This window comes from Peromyscus leucopus, chromosome 4 (genome assembly GCF_004664715.2).
Source record: "Peromyscus leucopus breed LL Stock chromosome 4, UCI_PerLeu_2.1, whole genome shotgun sequence".
Lineage (NCBI taxonomy): Eukaryota > Metazoa > Chordata > Mammalia > Rodentia > Cricetidae > Peromyscus > Peromyscus leucopus.
In genome coordinates, this window is record NC_051066.1 from 22245222 (window position 1) to 22262399 (window position 17178).

General features: G+C 41.1%; 1 protein-coding gene across 3 annotated transcripts in view; it reads left to right on the forward strand.

The window, feature by feature from the left end:
* Arhgap15 (Rho GTPase activating protein 15) overlaps positions 1-17178 on the forward strand; it is a 602692-nt gene that overhangs the window by 546286 nt on the left and 39228 nt on the right. Inside the window, exon 14 of one of the 3 annotated variants that reach the window (XM_037204746.1) lies at positions 13930-16253. The exons of the other annotated variants lie outside the window; for them this stretch is intronic. Within the exon in view, the coding sequence (XP_037060641.1) occupies positions 13930-14038 (109 nt within the window). The 3' untranslated portion in view covers positions 14039-16253. Of the gene's footprint in view, positions 1-13929; positions 16254-17178 lie in introns of those variants that run through there. 3 annotated transcript variants of the gene reach the window in all.

Below are 17178 nucleotides of genomic sequence, written 5' to 3' on the forward strand. Positions count from 1 at the left end.
TTAATCAAGCTCAAGGTCAAATCCTATGCTCTTTCTCTATCTGCTCTTACAAAATAAAGGAAAGAATGTTTTCCTAAACAATGTCAGAAACAGTTTTCACAATTATGCAGCATTGCAATTTCAGACTTTTCTCCATGGAGAACTGGATACTTCTAGGATACAGAAATGAGAGAAGTAAACATTATGTGGATGTTTCATCTAAAGATCTTAAGTTTAAGGCCAATTCCTATTGTCAGAGCTAGAGATCAAAAATCCAGAATGAGCAGTAATCTGAAAATGCTACCAGTCAAAAATTTATTAATGACCACTTTCATGAATTAACATAATGCTTGGACCAGGAAGATCCTCTGATACCTTCTGAATCACCATGTAAGAATCACTCTGTAAAATATGTCACAGGTGACTAAAGATGAAGCTAATGGGGAAAAAGTTATAGGAAAAATGACCTGTTTATTAGTGGACAGCAGTTGGGGAGTGAGGGGGTAGGCCAAGTAAAGGAAGGAAGTAAGAAGCGAAGAGTCACTAGTGCGTGTGCAGCACACAGTTACACAATGATCTTTGTGTAGGAGAGTCAGCTCACAACTGTGTGTCAGATGGCACTTAGAGAAGGGAAGAAACCCACGAAGCCCTGTGGTTCAACTTGAGTACTGGAAAGAATTGGTCCAGATCTTAAGGGAACAAAGAAAATGGGCTTTGGAGTCAGGCAACATTACAATATTTAGCGAGATTTACTTTGTGGCTTACACTCAGGAAAACAGAAAGCATCTCAGAATATTGTGGGGGAAGGCACAAAAGAGCACTTAATTCCCACTTACGTACACATTATTCAGGGAAACTAAAAATCTCTTAGAAATGGGTATTTTTAACAATAACTACCAGTACTGGAGGCTCATACATAAAGCCCTGGGTTCAATCTCCAAATAAATAAATAAATAAATAAATAATAAGAAACAATAGTATTCAAGCATTTTTGAAAAATATCCTTACAAGAATATATTTACTGATGGCTTTTAGGCACAAATAAGCTTTCTTGGAAGAGATTTGCACATTGTAAAATAGATTAAAAGGAGAGTTTAAAATCTTCCCTTTTGCATAGACTAAGAAAATTACCCAGCTGTTCATAGAATTCCAAGGTGAAAAAAATGTTGAGTGAACAGGCAGATCTTAGGGAAGCGTGCCAGTTGAATGCTGTGTTAAAAGGAGCAACTGTTGAGCTGTGGCTACTTTGTGAGAGTGAACTGATATTTAAAGCCTTTGTGGTCTTCATGGATATTAAATGAAATATCCTGCAAAAGCACATCTGAGGCAACTTAAATCATGATGACCTAGAAATAGGAGGGTTGTGTGTGGAAACCATGGTGAGGAAATAGGGCATCCACCCAGTCTTTAGAATGGCACTGTGGGCATTTCTCATATGCATTGGAGGTTAGATATGGTTAAACATGAACTTCAACACCCTGGAGACCCCCTTCTCTCTTTGCTCTGGTCCTCGGGAGCATCACTGGTGTGGCTCACTTCTGCCCATCCAGGCCTCGGGCTGCTCAGGTCTGCTGTGCTTTGGAACAGGGTGTGTTTTTCTGTGCTGTCTTCTGGCACTACACTCTTTTTCTGTACACTTTGGTCTTCCACCCAACCACAACACCTGATATCCAAAGATTTGCAGGCTATGGTTATTTTTACTGGAAAATGAGGAACGTGTACAAATTGTTATTCTCTCTCTCCCTCTCCCTTCCTCCCTCCTTCCCCTTCCTCCATTCATCCCTCCCTCCCTTTCTCTCTTTTTCTTTGCTTCAGGGACAAGGGTGGCCAAGGTGTTTGGAATAAGCCAGAATCATAGTGGCTTCTTTGGCTGTGTGTGCTAAATGTTTGTCATTCGGAAGAGCTAATGCACTTCCAATGGGCACGAAGCTCCTCAACTGGAGTCTTGTGGGAGAAGCGGACTGATCCTTAAAATTAATTATTCAGATTGTGAGGTGAAGCAATAGTTTTCAACTCCACATTTGGGAATATGGAAATGTTATCAAACTTAGGAGACATCTTGGCACGGATTTATAAGGTTTGTAAACTGGAGACCAAGGTGCAATTACCCTTCCCATGTTGACCCTTGTTTTAGTTCTAGGAGAAGGCTTTGGGAGATAAACACTCAAGGCAGGAGTGAAATGATTACTAGTGATCTTTAAACTTTGCATCTGAATAAAGAGTAGAAAACAGTAAACTTACAAGTGGTACTGCGCCATCTATGGCTGCCTTCTGTTGTTGACCAAGGTTCACCCCACAGGGATACTGGCCTCTGAGAAGTTGAAGTTTTAGCCATATTTCTTTTTCACCATGATTCTTGGCCTTGTCCCAATGGAAAGAACTGGGAATCTGAAACTTGGATTAAAAGAAAGGTTACAGCCCCAATCTCAACCCTTAGCAGCACACAACACTGAGAAAAAAAAATCTTTAATGCTCCTTTTATTCATGTTTGAAATATGTTAATAAATTCTTACTGATTTGTTCATCAATTGTAAAATCCTATCTTCTATTATAAAGTTTTCAATGAATATCTGTTAGCTTCTAGGGCCTACAGGAAGTAGCAGATTGACAAATTCTCAAGCTTAGACCAGATCTACCTTATTTCCTGTCTTTGTCAATAACATTTTATTGAAACACACACTTGTTGTTTATATATTTCCTGGAAATGTTTTCATTCTACAACGACAAGAATTAAATAATCACAGTAAGTTGAACAAGATTCAATGTACTCAATACAGAATTTGTTGAAGAAGAAAAAGTGTCTGGCCACTGAATTCAAGGTTCAAGGCATGAAACACCAAAGAGTGGAAATTTAGCTTTGAGACCTCAAAGAACACCTTCAGAATGCATGGCACAGACTAGCTTTAAGTGTATTCATTTGGTAGGCAATGCATGAAAGCTAAAAATTGTCAAATTTCTTGTATAAAATGAGATAGTATTTGTACATAACTACTGGTATCCTTCTATACATGAGTCTAAATCATCTCTGGATTATTCATAACACCTAATACAATGTAATAATATGAAAATAATTTCTATTTGCTACTATTTATGAAATAATGACAAGAAGACTATTCTGTACACGTTCAGTACAAATGTAAAAAAGATTAAACGCATTTAATCAGCAGTTACTTTATTCCTCCAATACAGAATTATGAACACAAATGGGAAACTGTACTGTGTACCAGAGCATGGAGAACCACAGTGTGAGGGGGAAAAAATGTCCTCCAGAATAAAGAGTTATGAATTGTAAATAGAGATTAAAAACTATGAACTCAGAATGTTGTAGATAAGAAAAATTGTCAAGAAAACCCTAGTATTATAAAGGGGTTTGAATTTCAGGACAGTTGTGGAAAGTCTCCAGTGTGGAAGTAAAGCAAAAGGATTGCATAGGAAGGGTTAAACAGAGAAGAAATGAGACAGCACAGACGTCTAAGATAAGAGGAGTTCGACGACTAAGACAGGATAAAGTTCGGAGAGTGGCTCAGGTCAGCCCCGAGCACCCTCGAGGAAGCACAGCCCAGAGCAATTGCTCTCCAAGAGCATGAGGAAGTAGACTGAAGCTTCCAGGAGGGTTCCCAGGCTTTGAACTGGCTGTGAGGTAATGCCTATAACTCGTGTGCAGGAAAAGGAGTAAAGTGGAGCCCCAGAAGGACCTGAAATTAGAACATAATGTGATTTGCTCACTGTTTATACTCCACTAGTATACTGTAGTAGCATAGAACCAATATTATCTTTCTATAAGTTTGGAAACCATTTGGCATAGGGCCACAAATAACCCCAAGGGATGAGTTGACAGCAGCATCCTAGGAACGTCTAACTTTGGAAATCACAGGAGAAAATACCATGAAAGCACTTGGAGAACGTCAAGCATATTTCCAGAAAGAAAATGTGGCAGAAGCAGAGGCATTACATTTTGTGTTTAAGCCTACTAATTTCTCAAAAGAGGCCCAGAAAACGCTCAGAAAAAAAAAAAATGTATGCACAAAAGCTTAAAATGAATAAATAACAAAACAGGAAGTTCTCGTGATAACAGACCATTGGGTAGATTTCTAGCCATGAGCAGGTACTGTTCTTACCTTCACCTAGCATTTACAAAAATGTCCAATAAATAAACATAACATTGAGCAAGGAGGAGGAGGATATTCTGTAGCTCAGACTCTTGAAAATATTGGTGAAAATAGAAATTGAAAACAAAAGTTGACTTGACTCCTGCCATTAATGGGGTGGCCACAGGGGTAAGTAATGTGGCTCATTGAGATCCCGATAGCACTATGAGCAAAGACTAGTAAGTATAGTGTCCCCACAATTTTGTGGAATCAATGGAATTCCCTGACTTCGTTGAAGATGATAATCACCTATAAACCAGTAAGTAGAGCTAGGTGAGATCAGTTTCGTAGGCCTGAAACGTTAGAAACCCTGACATAGTTCTGACTAGGATAGGGAATATTTTAAGGTAACTTGTTCTTCTTAAGTGTCTGTTTTCATATGATCTCTACCACCCATGATAAAGAACAGCTCTCTTCTGACCACAGAGGAGACAATGTTAACACTCCAGATACCTATCAAGAGTGAGAAAGTCACATGTGCAGGGCTAAGAGGCTGAAGCCACATTAGGACACTGTGACACCACCACCCCCCTCCGCCAGACTGGAGCAATTCTAACACTACATTAAGGTCACCATTACTTGTGATTTTTTTTTTTAAATTTAGTATTATCTGGAATTAGTAAATAGGTCTTAGAACATGAGAATTGATTTTTACATCTTCCTTTAAATCCTTACTGAGAGAACTTTTTTCTTTTATTAAAAATAGATTTTTTTCATATAGTATATTCTGATTATGGTTTCTCCCCCCTCTATTCCTTCCAGTTCCTCCCTATCTCCCCTCCCATCCAGATCCACACCCTTTCTATCTCTGTTAGAAAATAAACAAGCATCTAAGCATTAATAATAAAATAACATAAATCCAAAACAAATTGGAATATGAAAAAATAACCAAACAGGAAAAACAGTCAAAGAAAAAGCACAAGAAACATGTTTGCACACACAGGAATCCCATGAGAATCCCAAACTAGAGGTCATAATACGTGCACAAAGGACTTGTAAGGCAGGAGAAAAAACAAAACCACTCCCTGACTCAACATTATGAGACAAAGAATCGCCACAGATGCCTTTCAGTTTATTTCCCTTTGTGGCTATTGCTGGGCTCAGGGCTTGCCCTTAAGAGTGGTTTGTATCCCCAATGAGACTCCTTTGGAGAAAACTAATTCTTCATTTGCAAGTGGTTATCAGTTGGAGACAGCTTCTGGATTAGGGATGGGGGCATGTGCCCACTTCTTCTTTCAGCTCAGGACCCTATGTAGTGCAGACCCAGGCAGACTCTGTGCCTGCTGCCTCAGTCTGTGGGTTCATATGTGTGCCAGTCCCACTGTGTCTAGAAGGCCTTGTTTCCTTGGTGTCCGCCATCCCCTCTGGCTCTTAGACTCTTTCTACCTCCTCTTCCACAGAGTGCCCTGAGCCCTGAGGGAAAGGATTTGATGGTGACATGCCTTTTAGGGTTGAGTATTCTAAGGTCTTCCCCTCATGAGAGAATTTTTTATCAATCTCAGCTCATACCAAATCAATCCCAACTTCCCTATCCATCATTTTTTCAATTCCAAAATACTTCATCCTGTCTTCAAATATTAAGTATCAAGTGAAGAAAGGAGAGAATGAAAGGATAGAGGGAGAGAGATAAAAGAGATTGGGGGAATCCCAGCACTAGGAAGGATGAGACAGGAAGTGATATGGTTGGGCAGAGAAAGGAATATAAGGCGGGAGGAGACAGAAACTTGAGCTCTTTCAGGCTGAGGAGCTGGTGTGGTAAGAGGTGGTGGCTGTGGCTTGCTCTGTTTCTCTGATCTTTCAGCTTTCACCCTGAAAAAAAAAGAGATTTGGGGGAGAAAGAAAATAATAAAAGCAAAGACATGAAAAAAAGAATGAAGGCACCTGAATGCAAAGCTCGCTCTCTCCTTCGGTGGATAGGAAATGTGGTTTTGCTGTACTGTGGATCAGAGACAATAAACTTCAAAGTGGAAGGAGAAAAAAAAATTGCCCAAACCTCAAGTCACCTGATTTCCAGTCTACCAGAGCACACTACACTCTCCTGCCAACACCAATACTCAGCCATGTTTCCCGGGAAGAAGAGGGCAACACATAAGAACGAGCAGGAGAAACAGCCTGCAGAGGCACTGCCCTTCTTCAGTCTGCTCCCCTAATTGCGCACCGTATACCATTCTAGTCACTCAAATAAAATCCCTCAATGCACCCTAAGTGATGAGAACACTCTGGTGGTGACAGGAGCCTCAGCAGAACTGGGGCAGCCCCCCTGTTCTTCCTCCCTCCTTTCTCTTAACACCTTGCTTTCTGTCTGAAAAGCAAGGGGAATGCTGCATCCTTCAACGGTGTCTTTGAAAGCAAGTGCCATGTCAGAATCCACTGATGCCTCTGTGTGCGTCTCTCACACTTATAAATAGCACTTTTTGGAAGGGCAGTGACGGGGCTGCCACTTGCCACCACCTTTCTCCTCTTTTAAATGGAAAGCACTGAACCCAGATGCCCAACTACGGAAGACAGTCTTCCAGAAGCGGCATCTGGCTTCCTGGCAAGGCCTTCCAGAGAGCTGTTTGGGGAGTGTTGCCTTGTCTCTGGATCTGTCACGTGTATCTGACACCATGGCCTCCCTGGCTGGCAAGTCCAGACAGCTGCCAATTTCTTTCGGTTCACCTTTAATTCTGAGAAACTAGTTCACTCGCTTTCATTCTTACTGAATTTATTTCTCTCCCCTTTGCCCATAAGAATTTCAGGACAACCCTAACCCTCGCTGCTTCCTGCCTGTCTCTGTTTTCTGCAGGCTTCTGTCTTGAATCTGGATGAAATCCTCAGTCATTCAATCCCACATTAAAATGGGTTAGCTTTAATAGACTTCTTAGCTACTTAACAGTGAAGCTGTAAACGTGGGGTTGTTGCCTGAAAAGAAAAGCAAAACATTCCATCCAAGTAATTTATTATGGTCTGTATACAAGACATGAAAGTATTCTTGACATTTGTATATTATTTCATTAAATCATACTGGCTCCCACACATTCTTGGTCCATGTTACAGCAAGAACAAAAGACTATCCCAGGACTAGAAAATGCAAAACAACACGACCATGCACAGGGGCAGGGAGGCTTCACAAACAGCCCCCACTTTGGGAAACTAAATTTTTAAAAGTAGCTTCCTTTTCCTACCTATTAATATATTTTTTTTTAATTGTGAGGGATGTGTGGGGTTTGTGGATAATTGTGAGGAACACGGAGTCCGATGGTAGCCCACGCAACAGGAAGCAGTGACAAGGTGCTGACGAGTCCGGCAGCAGTCCCCAGAATGCAGAGGAGAAAGCAGAAATTAGAGCTGCAGGGTGACATCCAGTAATACTTAAGATGGGGTAGCTGCAAATTTCCATGTCGTTGGCTTTTTTTTTTCTTCATGCAAGAAAAAAGTGCAGATTGTGTATGAGATTTCAGATCTCAGGGCTGTAAAGTCTAGGCTGGAAAATGACTGGAGTGTAGCCCTGGGCAGGGGGCACTCTCAGCCATAAATAAGAGCTGGCCTGTGGCCAGTAGCAGGCTGGACCCACACTTGACTCCGAAGCACATTACAACTAAAACCTCCTGGGCTTAACCTGACTGAGAGTCTCTAGGGACAAAGGCTTGGTTCAGGCCACCAGAAAAAATAGCTTTGAAATCCTATGCAAGATAGGAAACTTCAATTTTAGATTGGAATTTCGAGGTTGGGAAACATAACTCACTAGCATGCAAGGTCCTGGGCTCTACCCTAGCAAATAAATAAATAAATAAATAAATAAATAAATAAATAAATAAATAAATAAATAATGTAGGTATTTAGACTATTTTCTCTTCAATTCGACAATATTTTGGGTCTATAATTTTCACACAGATTCCCTTTGCTAATCTGTGCAAAGGAAATGTGAAAACATAACTCACAAGCTTTGTACAAAGATTCACAGGTCCCTATGCTATAGGGACACTCTTCCAGGTCAGTCACCATTGCCCTCTTTCCATTTATGCATACATGGAACCAACATGTACTTGGTATCATGTGCATTTGGTAAATATGTGTGGTCGATGCTAAGCTGGAAATGGAGACAGTTTTACCAGGGAAGTTGAAAGTGTCTCGGATATAGGGACTTTGCTCAACTGTGTTACTGACCTCCGTGCCTGTGTGTGTAGTAATGTCCCAGAACTGCATTCTCAGGTACTGTATTCTGACTCTACTCACCTCCTCTTGTGACTGAAATTGATAACTTAGCTGATCTTCAAGAGGCGCTCAGCCAGGCTGCATCGGGCTGAGTAAGCTCCTGCTCCGTTTCTTTGTCCCCATTGTCACTAGAACAGGGAAAACACTGAGGCAGAACAGAACCTGTGGAGAGAGTCAAGGCATGCTGGTATCCTGGCACTAACTAAACACCTTTTCTTGTACTACTCGTCATGAATTGCTAGTCCCCACAACCTTGCCATGTCTTCCCTTGGCCAGTTTTGCTCACTCATTTGTTTATTTCCTTCATTGATTTTCATTTGTTTCTCATAATGTTGAGATATGAAAAATAATAAAAGAAACTGCCCTAAAGGACATTTTTAAAATTTGTGCTTGTGTTCTTGGGCATCAAATTACAATCTATTTGTTCACATCATGAAAAGGCATGCAAGGGGGATACCTTACTCAAATATGGATTGCTTGCTTCCATTTGGACATTTTTTAAGCAAAAATTATGCATCACAGAATACATTTTCCTCTCCAAATCATCCTTTCTCTCATGACAACACAAGCATGCCCTGTTGACCTCCAGTTCACCCACCATCTTCCTCTTTTGGTCCTAGCTGCCACTGCAGAGTTGTATTTCCCTGGTGCTGACCCTTCAGCCATCCAAGAGGAATCCCATTCTCTCTGCCTCCTGGTTGGGAACAATCAGTCCCCCACCTCGAGATAGTGAGGCATTTTACTGGCAGTCTGCATGTCTTGTTACATTTTTCTAACTGGAAGAAAGGAGAAATAGAGTGCATATTCTGTACTCTCTAACCTCATCCTCCATTGCCATTATAATGAAAATAGGCAATTCCTGGAGTGCCAAGTCCCTAAAGCAATTCATCGTCCCTGGCAATCAGAATGTTGCTCCATATCTTGAAGGGAATTTATCCTTTCTTTGCTCTTCTTCCTATAGGCATCAATAGGAAGCCTATTCTCCACCCCTTATCATATTCCCACCCCCCACCCTGTGATAAACTAGGAGCAGATGGCTACCAAAAGAAACTAAAGCAATAGTCGTTGTTACAGCTAGTGATTTCTGATCCCAATGCACTTTAACCCAGGAAGCAGTAGTCCAGAAGGAAAGAAGCATTCACTTGTATAGGGCACTGGAAAAAGCTGAAGAGGGAAGGAGATGACCAGAGGAGGGCGTTCTGTTCATCATGCAGCCACTCAAAAAACACAAGTTAATTAGCAGTCTGCAGCCACACAGCACAGCAGTTTAATACAAGAAGTGAACAATGCTTTACCTAATTGAAACTACAGAGCTGACTTAGGTAGGCTGTATGCAATTACACAGATTGGAAGTCAGCCAGGACACCGAGGTTAACAATCTCTCCTTTCACAAAAGGCACCACAGGAACCTTAATGACCACAAGTGGTGAGGGCCGCCATCCTGCATCCTATCCAAGGAGCTCACCTCTCAGCCCAGAATCCATCAGATGGACTTAATGGTGATGACTAATTGGCTAGAAGGGTGCCCTCTATTGGCTCAACTGTAGTGCCCTGTAACTAACTAACCAGGCTCAGCAAACACGCTTTGAAAGATGAAGAGGAGGATGGAGATGGCTGAGGATAGAGAATAGGTCAAGATGCTAGATGGGAACCAGAAGGCTACCAGTACCTGATGCTCCTGCGGCCAGAACTGCCAAGAGCATCTTTAAAGTAGCTGTTATAAAGTAAGCTGCCTGAAGGATTTGATTGGAAAAATATAGATTCTGTATCAGAAGGGATAGCACTGGGCCTAGGAATCTGCATAAACAGCTTTCCAAGGGAAAGTGCTGCTGGATTGGGGCTGAACTTTCAGAAACCAAGTTCTACAGGAAAGAAAAGAGATTCTCTGTAGACAAAGGAGAGACTGGCAAAGAGAAGGCTGTCTTCAAAATGCAATATGACAACCAGAGTTATCCAACTTGCTTCATTTGTCCTAGGAAGAGAGTCAGAAGCAAAAACTTGGAGATCCCAAATTAATAATGGGATCTAAACTCTACTCTACAGTAGCTTTATAATGAGGATGGGAGGAATAAATTTGGTCCTTCAATCTGTCTCATGAGTGAGATACCTACCTGAACAATGTTCATATTCCTCACTTAGTGGTTACATCAGTGAGGAGAGCCAGCAAGAGGCCTGTTATGATGCCTAAGAGCTGGCATCATCAAGCTTTCAAAATGAAGCAAAGGAAAACAGGGGAGAGGAGTGCAGATTCTCAGAGCTTATTTAACCCATGGTAAGTTAAGGAAGGGAAAGGATGACAGAGTTGATAAAAAAACAGTACGTGAACAGGCCATTTTTTAAAGCTTATTGAAGGCAAACATGGTCATTGCTGTTAAAAGGGCTTTTATGATAAAGCATGGATGTATTATTAAGGATCCTGATTGTTGGTGGGATTGACAATTATGTTCTTTAATTATTTCCTAAATGATTTTTGGGGTAATATCTACATATTTTGTGACTTTTTAATGATAGAAGCCACTGATATTTGAGAAGAAATGCACGTACTGGAAAGGAAATACCCATGTATCCCTAGTAGAAGCAACACAGTTCTCTCCATTTAGACATACTGCAAACTGCTGTAAACGAGGAAAAGTAAATTTTAAATAGACATATATCCTCATGTATGTTTTAGCCTTATATCTGCAAAAAGCTACTACTTGTCATATATGTGTGTGTGTGTGATGTCATTCAAACTATAAATCATTTAGAATATTCAGCTATCTAAAGCTAGCATAATAATCACCTATACCAGAAGAACATAATATGCTAAATGAATCTGTGTTATGGAGCACCTATTTTGTGGCCCATCATCAAGTAAAGAGAGTTGAAAAGATAAAGAAACATAAAATTGGAAATGAAGGGATATACTTTTGCATAGCTACAAATCTAATGGGGTAAGAGCTCAAGAAAAGAGACAAGATATTTTACTGCGAAGGAAAACCTGCAGATGATAACTCAGATGAAGAAGTCTAGTAGAAGCCCAGCTGTGGTCAACCGCACTGTGCTATGGAAAAAGAAGGAGCAACTGCAAAGCAGTAAGTGACTAGAGTTGAGGGTGGGGATCATGGGAAGGTTGCCTCGGGCCATGAGGAAGCAATACAGGTTACTGAGCAGTTAAAGAACGTAAGTTGTCGGGCTAGGGAAGAGACTCGGTGGTTAAGAACATTTGCTGCTCTTGCAAAGGACCAGGTTTAGTTCCCAGCACCTGCTGTTTGTTTTTGCTTTTTTTTGGGGGGGGTGGGGATGGGGGAGGCTGCCACTCAGCTCCCAAGTAAATCACACACAGAGGCTTATTCTTACTTATGAATGCCCAGCCTTAGCTTGGCTTCTTTCTAACCAGCTTTACTTAACTTTAAATTATCCCATCTACCCTTTGCCTCCGGGCTTTTCCCATTCTCTTCTGTAAGTCCGACTTTTACTCCCTGGCTTGCTAGGTAGCTGGGTGGCTGACCCCTAGAGTCCTCCTCCCTCTCTGGATGCTAGCTCCTCCTCCTCCCAGATTTCTCCCTCTATACAGTCTCTCTGCCTGCAGCCCCACCTATCCTTTCTCCTGCCTTGCTATTGACTGTTCATCTTTTTATTAGACCATCGGTGTTTTAGACAGGCATAGTAACACAGCTTCACAGAGTTAAACAAATGCAACATAAACAACAGTAACCCACCTTAAAATATACTCTACTACAAGCAATTGCACAGTGGCTCAGAACCACCTGTAACTCCAGTTCCAAGGGATCTGACACCTACTTCTGAGTTCTCTGGGTAGCAGGCATGCACATGGCACACATGCATGCATACATATTTGCAGGCAAAAAGCCTCAGACACTAAATAAATAAAGCTTATGAAACTAAATAAATAAGTTAGATTTATGATTTAATTATCTCAAATGATCCAAAGCTAGTGTAAAATGAATGTAAGAACAGTGGATCCAAAAAGACCTGGAGCAAAGCTAGAAATGCATCATTATCTAGGCTAACCTTTGTTTCTGGTCCTGGCTGTGAAAATAAGCAGGAAGTGGGGAGCTCCTATAGAGACTTTGAAATATATGTTTTTATGTATTTTTTGAATGGTACATGGAGAACTAAAGAGTCTGAGACAGTGCCAAGGTGCCCAGCCTATGGGCTGCAAAATAGTGAGGCCACCAATAAAACTAAAATATCTAGGAATTAGTACTGAGCACGAACTATTGCCCATGTGGAGTTCTAGAAATTTCCCACCTACCTAGAAATTGGCCTTGGCCTTGTGGAGGCTGTAATAAACCTAACCCAGAGAGCACAAAGATATTTCCTTATCTATAGGATAAGGAGAGTAATGTCATTGCATGGTACAGAACTAGCAGGATAAAGTGAGACGATGGCAAACGGTGAGGATTAAGAGTGATGTGGGGACTGTCTGCTGCCAAAGGAGAAACATAAACACCAACGCAGGCACAACCCTTTGATACAATGGTATCCTGCCTGTAAGTGTGCTAGAGCAATGGTAGCACCACGTTTGTGGAAGTAACCAACCAACATCTCCTTTGACTGAAAGCCCGCTCCATGAGATGGAACCCATGCCTGGCATAGCCTGGGTGACGAAGAACCAGAGACTAGATGGCCCAGGAACCTAGGGTAAAACCAAATTCTACTTCCTGTTACTACTTACTTACAAAAAGTAGCAATAAAATGACTACTAATGCACTCTGCTATACTAATAGGTCAGTGCCTTGCTCAGCCATCATCAGAGAAGTTTCCTCCTGCAGCAGATAGGAACAAATACAGAGACCCACAGCCAGACCTTATGCAGAGAGTGAAAGACTATGGAACACTCAACCTGTCTTTGTTAGAGTTTTATTGCTGTGAAGAAACACTATGACCATGGCAACTCTTACAAAGGAAGACATTTTAACCCAGGTTTACAGTTCAGAGGTTTAGTCTGTTATAATTATAGCAGGGAGCTTGGTGGCACACAGCCAGAGATGGTGCTGGAGAGGTAGCTGAGAGTTCTGCAATCTGGATCTGCAGGCAGCAGGAAAACCACTTTCTGATGGCTTAAGAGAACCAAAGATTGGTTGCAGCCACTCTCGGTGGTCAGCTTCCTCAGTGGGCGTAGGCACATTGCCTCACTTCATAGCAACTGCTTTTACCCCCTTCAACATGGGCTTAAACTGTGTGTGTGTGTGTGTGTGTGTGTGTGTGTGTGTGTGTGTGTGTGTGAACTTTAATGACATGAATAGAAAAGCCATAGTTAGCTTGTGGTCCCACATCTGAAGATTCAACCCATCACACCACTACTAATAAAACACCATTAATTTTTTTTTCTATTTATAATAATCATACAGAGATTTTTTTCTTGTCATTATTCTCTGAATAATATAACTATGTATACATCACTGGCATTGTATTACATGTTATAAATAATCTAGAGATCAGTTAAAGTTTATAGAGGGATGTTCATCTGTTCTATATTTATAATATTGCATATGCAATATCTTAAATAAAGAACTAGACCTTTATGTAGGGATTTTGTTATCCCAAGGAGACCTTAGAACCAGTCTCCCTGGGAGACTGAAGTATGACTGTTCTGTTATAGGGGTGTTGACATGGTGGAAAATCCAAACAGAATCCATCCTCAGCACTCAACACTGCATGGACAGGGCCTCAAATGGAGAAAATACTGGATTCACATCGGGAACACCTGATCTTCTCATTCAGGCTTTCCTCTTCCCCTGTCACACTGAGCAGCAGATCTTCTTGTAGCATTGATTTCCTCTGTTATATTAAAAGACATTTACAATCCCTGTAACTAAAAGGACCTCTATGGAATTTAGAGCTGGATGTGAATAACAGTCCAGTAGAAACTCCGAAGCACCAACAACGTGAGTTGGTTTTTGCATGCAAACTTCCCTCCAGGCTCCTTTTCAAACTGTAGGTAGATCTCTGCTACCTGTTACAACACTCAACTGATCCTTCCTTCTATGTAGTGACGATGTTGTTCCTTGAGAGCAGGATTTTTTTTTTTCTTCACAGTTACAGCATCCCATGTAAATCATAGAGGACAGGGCCGAAAAGTGATTTGACAAAACATTTTAGCAAGTAGAGAAAAGAAGGCATTATGTAAAAGAAGGAAACAGATTGAGATGTATCTGTTTTAGAGTAAATGTTTCAAACCACAAAAGTGAATGCATTCACCAAGACACTTCAGAATCAGCAAGAAGTAAGGAATGAAATGCAACCCGGGATCAAGCATGGCCTGAACCACTAAGTAGCAAATGGGAAAATTAGAAAGTAAACAGCGAAATCGGAATTAGCTGCATCACCCAGACTTGAAGAGTGACATCCAATAAGCATTAGCCAATAAATAATTCCTGCCCAAAAGGATCCAAACAAATTTCAATTAGCTGCCATTTCACCAGTCAGAAACTTCTAATAGTCCCCCACTTATCTAATAACCACACTCTAGCACAGCGATAACTCCAGTTCTTAATGAGAGCTTGAAGATTCAAAAGTTCCTTGTGAATTATCAAAGGATGCTAATTCTGTGTCCTTGTAATTTTAGTATTAATTGTGTTATTTGATTACTGCTAATCCGCATATGATGATAAGTGTTTTTAACCAGAACATTTGCTTAATCAGAACTTTCTATGCCCCATCTAAGTGAAAAAAAAAGTTACTGGAAATGAGTGAAAAATGGTATGTTAAGCCATTTTCTTCAGCTGTTCCTTGAGAACACACTTGAAAGCCACTCTTACAACATACCTAGCCAATAATATAAAAATGTACCTCCTCTCCAACACCCACTTTGTGTCTTTTTAATTGACATTTTGGAATTCACCTGAAAGCATCAACAATTTGCCAAGACAAAACTTGGCCTTGGAGAAGACACCATATTCAACACCAATCTGGAGAAAACAACATATTCAATTCATTCAATCTGATTTTTAGCTGTTATTTTCCTCATTATTACAGTTTGAGCACCAGATTCGGTTCTAGCAAAACTAGACGAGAGGCAATGAAGAGTTAAAGCCAGGACATTCACTCTGTCTGCCCTATGCTCTTGCCACCTCATCTCAACCCCTCCTTCCCTATGGCACCACACAATGAATAATGCTTCAGACATAGTTTTTGCAATGCTAATATCTAAACAGTAAAAGATACCTTAAGACCTTCATCAAGATTTTTTAAGGCCTCATTTAATGTCAGTGTCAAGGTTCTGTGAAGAATAATTAATAGAACCAAGCAAGGTCTATGTGGCCATCGATTGCCTGGGAATTTATGCAGGTAACTCATTAATGCCACAGGGAGTTCTGCATGTAAATCCCAAAGCCTTGATAGGGAAATGGGACCCAGTGATTTTCCCCCTATAAAAAACACAAACAATGACAAGTGAAAAAGCGGATAACCTGAATATCTATACCAACAACTCTGGGGCCTGTGAAAGTTTTCCATTTCCACCCTGTCACCTCTTCTTCTCACATGTATAAAAGATGGGGCAATTATTTCAACAAACCTACCCGTATAAATCAAGGCAGTTTTGCTGTGGGAAGACCGGGTGTTTAAGGCATTTAATATTTCAGCGTCCCCAGATTATCGCCAGGATCCATTTCACTTTGTGGTCAAGTGCATGATTAGCCCTGTGACAGGAGATTGGCCATTTTCTATGAAGATCTGAAAATGCTAGTAAACAAATACCAGTTGGAAAAGTAAGACCAAGTCTGCGGACTGGAATGCACCCTACTTGTAATGGGAACAAAAAGCTGGCAATCAAATCTAAAGAAAAAGCAAAATCACAGCAGAATGACCTACTTTAAGGCATTTGCCAAAGAAGCGGTGTTTTCAGACAGCTCTTCTGAAGCAGCGCCTCTCTGTCTATGCCATCTGCAGATTTATTACTTTGCCTGAAAAAAAAAAAAAAAACAAAAAAAACACAACCGAAGGGGGGGGGGCTCTATTTGAATGATACAGGAAAGATTCCAGTATTGTGGGCACCACACCCACACCTACTGATGTGGTCCAAGGTTTTGCTTTAGAGGCACCTAATTAAGAAACCCTGACTCATTTACATGGAGACGTTTGATCTAAATTACACTCCAAACCGCACCAAATTGGGAGCATCTGGGAATGTGAAATGTTTGTTCCCTGTGACGGCTAGAACAGGGCCAGCTCTGGACGGCACATGTTCAAGTGACGAAAAATATTTCACATGTAACGTACTTCTGAGACCCACTTTTCCACTAATAATTCATAGCAAGCCTAACCAGTATCTGTACTTCCACAATTATTTCAGGCTGTGAAAAATTATGTCACTATTTTTCTTCCTACAGCTAGAAGGAGGTAGAAGACCACCCACTTAGCTTGTTGTCATTGATAAAAAGGCCTTAAATGCAGCCAATAGCAAAAAGGCAAAGCTGGACAGGGTAGAGGCTGGTCATTATAAATATCCAAGTTGCCTCCAAAAATGCTGAGTGGTGATCTCAGGGGCTAAGTCCCAAGTATTAGCCCTCTCGTCACTGCTTGGACTCCTCCAGCCATCCCACTTGGCTTGCTGGGGTCTCAGCAAAGCTCTACCTCCCAACTCAATGGAGGCTTTACTGTACCTGGAGAGGCAGCTCATGAAGGTGAGGCTGTTTCCAGAACAGAGGTCATGGGGTCTGCCACAAGATGACATCTGGATGCAGCCCAGCTCATTCCCATCAGGTAAAATGTCTAAGAAACTCAAAAGAAAACATTTCTGTCTTGGATGCTCTGAGCAGTACTGGGCACATAATTCACATAAAACAGTGTTGTGTTTCAAGTACAATAAACAGAGCTTTATAGATACAGTCAACCCAATACTTCAGCA